The sequence below is a fragment of the Nuphar pumila genome, chromosome 4, assembly GCF_984573655.1.
Source record: "Nuphar pumila chromosome 4, dmNupPumi1.hap1.1, whole genome shotgun sequence".
NCBI lineage: Eukaryota > Viridiplantae > Streptophyta > Magnoliopsida > Nymphaeales > Nymphaeaceae > Nuphar > Nuphar pumila.
This window is the reverse complement of record NC_143252.1, coordinates 38,457,178-38,466,165: the sequence shown is the minus strand read 5'-3', so window position 1 is coordinate 38,466,165 and position 8,988 is coordinate 38,457,178. Positions and strand designations below refer to the sequence as shown.

Below are 8,988 nucleotides of genomic sequence, written 5' to 3'. Positions count from 1 at the left end.
CAAAATGGATGGTACAATGTATTGCATTTTCCACACACATAAATCATTAAGTTAAAAAATACGAACCAGGGATTGATTCCTACAATTTGGCCGTGCTAAACACGTTCATGGGTCAGGTTTGACAAAAACAGCCTCTCACTATTATTTTCAATTAAATGTTTGGTATCCAATATTATATATATAGGGTAAATATTGGCGAAGGTAGAAAGATAATGAGCTAGAAATCATAAGTGCGCAAGTTGTATCTACTCAATCTAACTACATAAATGTGTTCAACATGATTTGTTTGCTAACGATCAATCCTTAGATCTTGCTTTTTTAATGTAAAAATGTGATATTTTGAGTTACAAAATTTTGGCACATTGTGAGGTGTTAATTTTTGAGCCTCTTTAAAGTCTAATTACTTGTCATTAGGGGGTGTTAAGGGGTCAGGTTTGGTCTAGATTTTTGGGTATGGTATCCGCCTTAGACTCGGGTCTACTATAAGAGAAACTATACCCGAACCCAATAAAAACTACATGAACCAAACCCGGTAAAATAATATTTTGTATCATTTTTACATTGAAAATGTGCGGGTCTTAATCGAAACTTGGGTTGAGCCTGGGTCTGACATAAAATTTCACAAACTACAACAGAGTTCATGTATTAATCGGACCTTTAGGTTCAGACCAGGGTCTTAAACAAGTTTTCTTATTTGTCACCGTACCTGAAACCTATAGTTAGTGGTGGGCACTGGGCTGGCCCATGCGGGCTTGGGCCAGTATAATTGGCCCTGGCTCAGCCCGAATTGGGCCTCTGGCGGCACAGGCTCGGCTGCGGGCCGGCCAGGTCCAGTCCAACCTATATATATATATATATATATATATACATATATATGCCCCGGTCCATGAGCCAAGGTTTTTCGGCAGGCCGGCCTGAACTGGGCCTTTCGCCTGGCCCGTCATTGATGAACTGGGTCGTTGACTGGGTCAGCCCAATCCACTAGTGGGCCGGCCCGGCCCAATAACCACTCCTACCTGTAAGGTTTGATCAAAGTAAACAATACCCGTTGACAACTGTAATTGTCTATAATCACATGATTCAAAACAAGTTTTCTGAAAAAAAAAAATCATAACATAGATTACATCACCTAAAAAAGTGATTTATACCTATTAGTTTCGTACCTTCATAAGCGACCTTCTTTTATAAGCATAAAATTAGCTTGTAAAGAGCATGCCTGCCTAGTCATATTGGATATACCCCCCATCATACATCTCACTTGAGAACGGTAGAAAAACCAGACCCACGTATATCTCCGATGAAGTGAGATGTGTGGTGGAGATTGAACGACCTAATCTGCCGTCGTGGCGCGAGGGGAGGTTCTTTCTCATCACGGTGGCATAAACGAAACAAATAAAGGTATTTTGGTCAGAATACTTTTCAACCTGTCATCACCTCGCCTTTAAATCGCCGATCCGAGTGACAGGATCGCCGAGAGTTCCCGAACGTCCGACGTACTGGTGCTTTTACCGGCAATAGCCGGTGGTGCCAGCAGGGAACCGTTCGCCGTCCTGGTTGTACCAGGAAACACACCTCTCTATGTAAACAGTGGGAGGGAAGATCCGCTCGGTTGAGGAAAGAAAAATTTCGTTCCGCCCCTCAGTTCTCTCCATTCCAGAGGTGTCGCATTGGAATGTGTGAATTCTGAAATGGTAAAAAAAATCCTATTTTCCGGATAATCCCAGAAGTTCCTGATTTACTCTCATCAATATGGTCTCAAAACCTCCGTTTTCTCGGGGTTTTTGGTTGTGAATCATGCCGAGATTTCTCATATTTCATTTGGTTTTCTCGTTTTTCTCTTATCGAGATTGCTAGGAGTTTTACTTTTTGTTTTTGGTGATCTTCATTTGTTCGGATGGAGTTGAAACAATGCATTTCTGGTTTAGCTTTTTGAGTTTTTTTTGTGTTTGCTGTTGGTTTCTGGTTGGATGGTTTGTAGAGATTCTGGGGGTGGTGTTTTGTTTTTCCTTTATTATTATTATTATTTTTAAAGATGGTTTGGTTCTTTTTAGTGAGAACAATGGTTTTGTGGGTATGTTGCAACGAGGCGTGGAAACCACTACGTGTTTCGAGAAGGGGGTTCTTTTTTTTTTTTATTATATGGTGGCGGGGTGTATTTGTTTCCTTTTTTCTGTGAATTTTGCTAGGGAGAAGTTGTGGGTGTTTCTCAACAAGAAGTATCGAGTCGAGCGTAGACTGTTTGTTTGTTCTAATTCGATGGTATAGATACGTTTAGTAAATGACCAATGATTTCTTTTTAGGCTCTTTCTTTATTGGTTTTATTCATCCTTGCTAGTTACAGTTTGCATACACCCCAGACCTTTTACTTCCTTTGTGAATTCTCTTCTTTGGCTTTGTTGGGGTATCGTTGTTTATAGTGATTCTTATGGGTGGAACCGTTTAGAAGGATTGCTAATGTTGGTGATCATGGTTTTGGGTGGATTCAGGTTGTGGGTTCTAATCTTGTAGCTGGCCTTTCATCTAGACGCGAAAAACTGCAGAAAGGAAATAATAAGCGTCCATCTATCCGTGATTCGCCTGATCCTTCTGTTTCCTGCACCACCTTTAACATTCTCGCTCCTATCTACAAGCGACTTGGCAACGAGGTGAGGAGAAAGTTAAGAAGAATCATCACTTCGTTGAGGTTTCTGTTACTTTTTCACTGATTGTATTGCTTTTGTTGAAGAAAACTTTGTGATTGATTTGTGGGTGATTGAAATAGAGCTGCCGGGAAAGCGAATTCAGGGAGTACTGGCTTACAAGGAACCAGTGCATATTAGATCGATTGCTTTGCGAAAGATCGTCGATTATATGTTTACAGGTTGGTGTACAGACCAATTGCGCTGTTAATTGTACGTTAGTTGGCTAATTGGATTGCTGTCTATTTGTGATTTGATGAATCTGTTGATGTCTCTGTGCAGGAATTTTGGGTTGGCAATGAGGAACTTGTGGCTATGTATGAGAAGCTGTTGGGCGAAGCCGGTTATATCACTTACAAACTTGCAAGAACCAATAACCGTGGTGATGGTGCGCTTTTTTTCCCAAAATGGTTCTTTTCATGATTATCTTACAGTATATCATTTCATAGACAAACAGAAGTATGCATGTGTTGGTTCTATTGGTTCTAGGGCGAATCCTTGGATAATTTTGCAAACCGTCTTTAAACAATGAACTGCAGAAGATTATATTTATGTTCTGCACAATTTCTTGGACTATAATGAGCTCTCCCACTAGTTTGAAGTGTGTGTCAATAAATAACTCGTTTCTTTCAAAACAGAAAACAATAACCTCATGATGGTTCCTCAAGTTACTCGGATCCTCATTTGATGAATCTGTGGACTTGAAGTAATCTCTTAGGTTAGTTTTTAGTTTGAACAGAATATCCTCTTTCTTTTTGTGTGTGTTTGTGGTTCAAGTTTCAGTTTTTCTACAGGCATAAAGAGCACCATTGTAGTATCTTCAATTGCTGGTTCACAATGGTTGAGATGTATGTTCTAGATGCCTCAATGATGTTGAAAAAAGTATCTGTCCTACAGAGCCTACTTGTGTCTTAACTATAAAACTTGTGCTTATTATATCAAACAACTTTACGAGGCCAAAGTGTGCCTTCACTTGATCATCTTTTTGGTTGACCTAGTTTTATCTTGTATTTACTTGTAAAAAAAATAATTTTAATATTTTATACACTAGCCAAAGATAAAGAGGGAGAAGTGTATTGTGATACTGTTTCAGCGCATACTCATTTCCATGCTCAAGAAAAAGAGCGAACTCACAAACCAATGTATGTGGACCAGAGTTACCTGAAGCTTCTTAGGTAGGTGGGAAGCATGCCCGCTTCCCGGAAACTCTCTTCAGAGCGTGCTTTCCGGAAACTTGCTTTGGAAGCACGATACTCCTTGCTTCCGAAACTTCATGGAAATATCGATTCCCCCGCATTTCTTCTATGATTCCCGCACACATGGTATATGTTTCCTATATGCTTTTCTCACATTTCTTTTCATGTTTTTCATGTATTTCCTCTCACACTTCCACTCACTTCCCACGTACTTTCTCTAAATTGGTAACCGTCAGATTTTAACAAAAAATTAACTCTCTTACTGAAAAATCATGAAATATAAGAATAATCAATTTTATTTACTTCTTGTTTGATTCCTATTCAGTTACCATATTGCTTCATTTTTTATTCCTATTTCACTTTCAAATTGATACTTCGCTTCTCGCTTCCTATAAATTTTAAAATGCTTTGCTTTTCGCTTCCCCTTCCCGTATCGTTTTCTGTTTCTGCTTCCTAGTTTGACAACCTTGATGTAGACCTATTGCTGCACCTAGTTTAGGTGCTTCAGATGTAAAGCAATGATCATGACTAGTCTGATGGTTTATTTTGCTTTGACAAATGCAATCATATGACTATATAGAAAGGCATACTGAAGATTTGTTTTTGTACCTTGGAGTATGAGTGGCATCCTCTTGCTTTGGCTGCTTTTTCTTATTGTGCAATCGAAAAGATCATAAATCCTTTCTTACTTGTTCCTTTATGTGAAGAAACCATCTGGCAATCCAGTTACAAGGATAATGTAATTTGTTGGTGTCTGGCTGTGAAAATGCTGTTACTGATATCTAGGTGTAGTTTGGACATTGGAATCCTATTCTTTCATCTTCCAATTGACTTGCAGGGGCTAGTTGTATCAGGTGTTTCCAATGGTACAACTGCAAGTAAATCTTTTTTGGGCTGTGCTCAATGCCTTCTTCATCTGCATTTCTATGTCCTGCTGTATGGGCAAATAGTTCTGTTAGGTACTTCTTTCAAGTTTTGGTTATTTTGCTCTGTTTGACAGTATGACTGTCGATCGGAGCTGCATTTTATGTTCATTATGGTCTGCTCATCTCGGTACTGCCATTAACCCTGTCATTAATTATTGTTTTGGCAAGACTTGTGAACCTTCTTTATCTATCTGAACATTTTGTTTACTTTTTCTATCAACATGACATGAATATCTTTTTCTGTGGTTGTAGTAGTAGATGAGCTAAGCACTAAATTTATGTTCTTATTGGAAGAGTCTATCTATTCTTTACAGGGCTATTGACCGCAATCCACAAGGATAATTTTACAGTGCTGAGCTACTGTGAGTTACTCTTTAATGACTGTGGGGACCGTGTTGCTCAGCTTTTGCATGTTCAATCAGTGATTCCTTTTTGGCAAATCCTAAATGACAATATTCAGCAGGAAGTTCTCATTGTGAATACCCATCTACTGTTTCCTCACAATTCACGCCTCTCTATAGTTAGGCTCCACCAGGTATGTTGATTCCCCTTATCCAATTGATTGATAATATATTTTAACAATCAATTTATATGATTACCTTCCACTGAATTAGGTATACAAGATCTTACAGTATGTGGAATCATATCAAGAGGAGCACATGCTTAACCCTATGCCCATCATCTTATGTGGGCAAGTTTTTGCCTGCCATCCTGGTTTTAAATCTTTCTTTCTCCATGCTAATTTAGAAACCTTTCTAATTTCATTCAATCGCTTCAGTGACTGGAATGGTAGCAAGCGTGGACATGTTTACAAGTTTCTTAGGTCCCAAGGGTTCATATCATCGTATGATAGAGCTCATCACTACACAGACAGTGATGCAGATGCTCACAAGGTTATAATACTTCTGATTGACATTTACATTAGCTTTATATTGGTGCTTAAAGTTTTATTAATTTTTATATTTGGCTATTCCAGTGGGTTAGTCATCGCAATCACTGTGGCAACATTTGTGGTGTCGACTTTATATGGCTTTTAAACCCCAACAAATATCGAAAGCCACTGAAGACAAGCTGGAATGAGTCTGTGTTTGGAATACTTAAGGTGCGGGCTTGTCTTAATTTTCAACTCTTGGTTGAAATGATGTAAGGAGCATGATGGGAGAGTTTTTATCAGTTCTTAAGTCATCACTTAGAGAAACGGCCCTAGGCGCAGAGACCTAGCCGCAGTGGCTCAGCCTGCCGTTCTTACGGTCTCTGTCTATGTCTGTAAAAGTCAGAGCGATTACCCTTTGACCCTAGGGAGTTGCCAAGCTTTGGCTTATGCAGAGGGGGGTGACACCCATGGGATTACGATGCATAACTAGAATCATTTAGGACTTTAAAATCAATGACTTGAAATTCTGCAAATATTCAATCATCTAAAAATCTTGTTTTATCATTGGAAATACACAATTTGACAGTCAATTTCTCGTAAATGGACTATGCTGAAGATATTTTCAAGATCAGATTTGCAAAAAGAAAATATCAAAAATACCTAGTTCAAACTTCAATTCACATGTTTTCAGTTTTTATATAATATAGGGAAATAAAAACCTCCTCAATGGAAAACCCTCTCAAACCTTCTCAATGGACGTTTTATTGGATTTTTGATGTTTTTTTTAATCCTAAGTATACAGATGTGATCTATATGGTTGTTTTTATACGAATCAGTAATTGGAGCATTTGATTATGATGCATGGATAGGTTTTTATAAATTTCAAAATCAACAGTGTACAATTTTTATAAATTTTTGAGGATCCAAATATCATTTTTTCTATCCAAAATTCATGATCTAGTACGATCAGAATTTTGCAAAAAAATACCAATAAATTTTCATTGGAGAGGTTAGGGAGGGTTCCATTGGAGAGGTTTTCATTTTCCTATATATACATAGAGAGAGAGAGAGAGAGTTTTGGTTGAAAGCCTGGTTAGGTGGTGGGGATCAGAAGAGATCGATGCCCTGCTGTGTGGCATAACCGTAAGCAGTTAAAACCCCTTGGCTGCCTTCGACCTTAAAGCAATGGACATGCATCTCAGAGAATGTTGGCAAAAGGATGTATAGCACTTTAGAGTCAAGCAGGCAACTGAGGGTTCATAGCAGTTGGTCACTGTCCAGAACATAAGTCACTGAGTGTGACAAACTGTGAAAAGGCTGAAAGTAAATCCTCTTTGGAGACAATAGGGATGTCGTAGGACTCGGCTTTGGAACAGTTTACAGCCATATTGTATACAACGGGTCATTAGTTAGATTCAATCCCCACCACAGCCATGGGTCCAGTTCCTAAGTCCTGTGCTAACACCATCTTGGGTGTGCAAAGGAAAGCTGTAGGAACATATGGTTAACATTATCTTTTAGATGACGTCACTTGTATGATGCATCAGTGAAACAAAAGTTAGAAACTACATGCCCTAGCCCTTTCAAATTTTTACAAAACTGGGGCTTCCCTAGCCTTTTTTCCCCTCCTTTTTGTGATAATCAAGGGTTTCCTAGCCTTGCTATTGAGGAGTCTGCTTGGTGATTTATCAAATGTGTTTAATCTAAGTTTCCAGACAAGTAAATTTGTTCTTTTGAACTATCACATAGGCTTTGAAAATGGACCACAGTGTTCCCGAATTTTAACATTGAGATTTTGATGTTTATCTGGTTGTCTGTGCTGTCTAAATTTTCATTTGGATTTGTACGTCTCTCACTCTCGCTCCATTCAGAAGCAAAATACTTCATATCTTCCAACTCTATAAGTGATCTTGTGATGGAAGATTCACTCCACCTAACATGGGTTACTACGTTTTTACAGAACCATCTTCGTCAAGCATCAATGACGGAGCATGATGCCTTCAATTTTCTTAAAACCATGGATAATGGTGGTGATTGCATTACCTTCTCTGGATTTTGCAAAGGACTTTATCAGGTGGGCGTTGTTCTAAAGAATCTATTCTTTATCTGATACTCTAGAGAATCTGATTTAATATTCTATTTGATGTAACCACAGATAGGATTAACTAATGGCCTAAGCTATGAAGAGTTGAAAGACTTATGGATTCAAGCTGATGCTAACGGAAATGGTGTCATTGAGCGGGAAGAATTCCAGGTAAATATACACCCGAGTGATTCTTCTTGTGTTTCTGGTTTCAAGTTTTAGTTGCTTTGCTTGAATTTTCCACCTCTAGTCGCCCAATTCTCTTTGAAGTTTGGGTCGTGATCACAACATGCCAGGCAGTTTCTTAGTAAAAGATCAACGAAAGCTAATGACTAACTTGACCAGGATTGGATGATGGTGCTTAACTAGTTCAACATGATGGTCAAACATTGGAACTTGGATTTGATGTTTGGAAAGAGCCACGAGCCATTGTTTTTTGTTTCCTTTTTCTTTTTTATTGTGTCCTTGAAAATTGTTCTTAACAATAAATCTTTTTCTTTTTTAGCGTGTCCTTGAAAATTGTTCTTAACAATAAATCAAGAAATTGATCATTTCTTCGCTGTTTTCATAAACTGACTTTGCATGAATTTTTTTTGTTGAAAGCGGATTTGGCATCCATCACTATCTGAACCACATGAGGAAGATACAGAGAGATGCAAGTGGACAGGCAGCATCAAAGAGACTGCTATTGGTTGTTTCGACGTGAAGAATGCGGTACTGTTCCCACCTGAGGTAGAAAGAGGAATGTGGCCTGAAAACTACTCCCTTTCCGATCATGCCCATTTGACGGTGGTTTTCTCTCCAGTGAGGATGCCATGCTCCCAACCAATATGCTAGATAATCATAACTACAAGCCTTTTAGCTGAATTTTTATGGTTGATTTTTGTGTAAATCTGTAGAAATCTGAGCATTTACATAAGTGCCCTGGGGATCCTTCTATTGGAATTTTCTGCTTACTGTATACCCCGTTCATTGCTAGTGTCCAAATGATAAAATCTGAAATTCTAACACCTGATATGAAAAACCTTATGACACATCTAAACATGGAAACTGCAATTTAAAACATGTTTTCTACTAAGTATATGTGATGCATAAGTTCAGAAACTTACATATGTGCTTTTTTAAGCCTTCATATGAGTTAATATTTGATGCTATGGAAGGCATGAAACTATTGAGCTGAAAATCATACATTTAAGGATTCAATCTGATCATATAGATGTGTTCAACATGG

General features: G+C 38.4%; 1 protein-coding gene across 4 annotated transcripts; it reads left to right on the top strand.

Moving 5' to 3' along the window:
- Positions 1-1,492: 1,492 nt before the first annotated feature.
- LOC149840048 (putative calcium-binding protein At1g02270) lies at positions 1,493-8,715 on the top strand. Of its 4 annotated transcripts, XM_090004321.1 has the most exons (11): positions 1,493-1,691; positions 2,487-2,645; positions 2,762-2,860; positions 2,961-3,066; positions 5,115-5,335; positions 5,415-5,491; positions 5,579-5,693; positions 5,777-5,902; positions 7,635-7,748; positions 7,830-7,928; positions 8,361-8,715. In XM_090004321.1, the coding sequence occupies exons 1-11, from the start codon at positions 1,689-1,691 to the stop codon at positions 8,592-8,594; spliced, it is 1,353 nt and encodes a 450-aa protein (XP_089860447.1). In that variant the 5' UTR covers positions 1,493-1,688; the 3' UTR covers positions 8,595-8,715. The 4 variants fall into 4 exon arrangements, with proteins under 4 accessions (XP_089860447.1, XP_089860450.1, XP_089860451.1 ...); XM_090004325.1 differs by lacking the exon at positions 1,493-1,691 and having other exon boundaries at positions 2,450-2,645; XM_090004322.1 differs by lacking the exons at positions 1,493-1,691; positions 2,487-2,645 and adding an exon at positions 2,652-2,683.
- Positions 8,716-8,988: the final 273 nt, after the last annotated feature.

Excerpts from the sequence above, each read along its gene's own strand:
- LOC149840048 (XM_090004321.1), top strand. Across the intron at positions 5,903-7,634 it reads CTGTGTTTGGAATACTTAAG|AACCATCTTCGTCAAGCATC; the intron begins GTGCGGGCTTGT and ends ACGTTTTTACAG. Across the intron at positions 7,749-7,829 it reads TTTGCAAAGGACTTTATCAG|ATAGGATTAACTAATGGCCT; the intron begins GTGGGCGTTGTT and ends ATGTAACCACAG.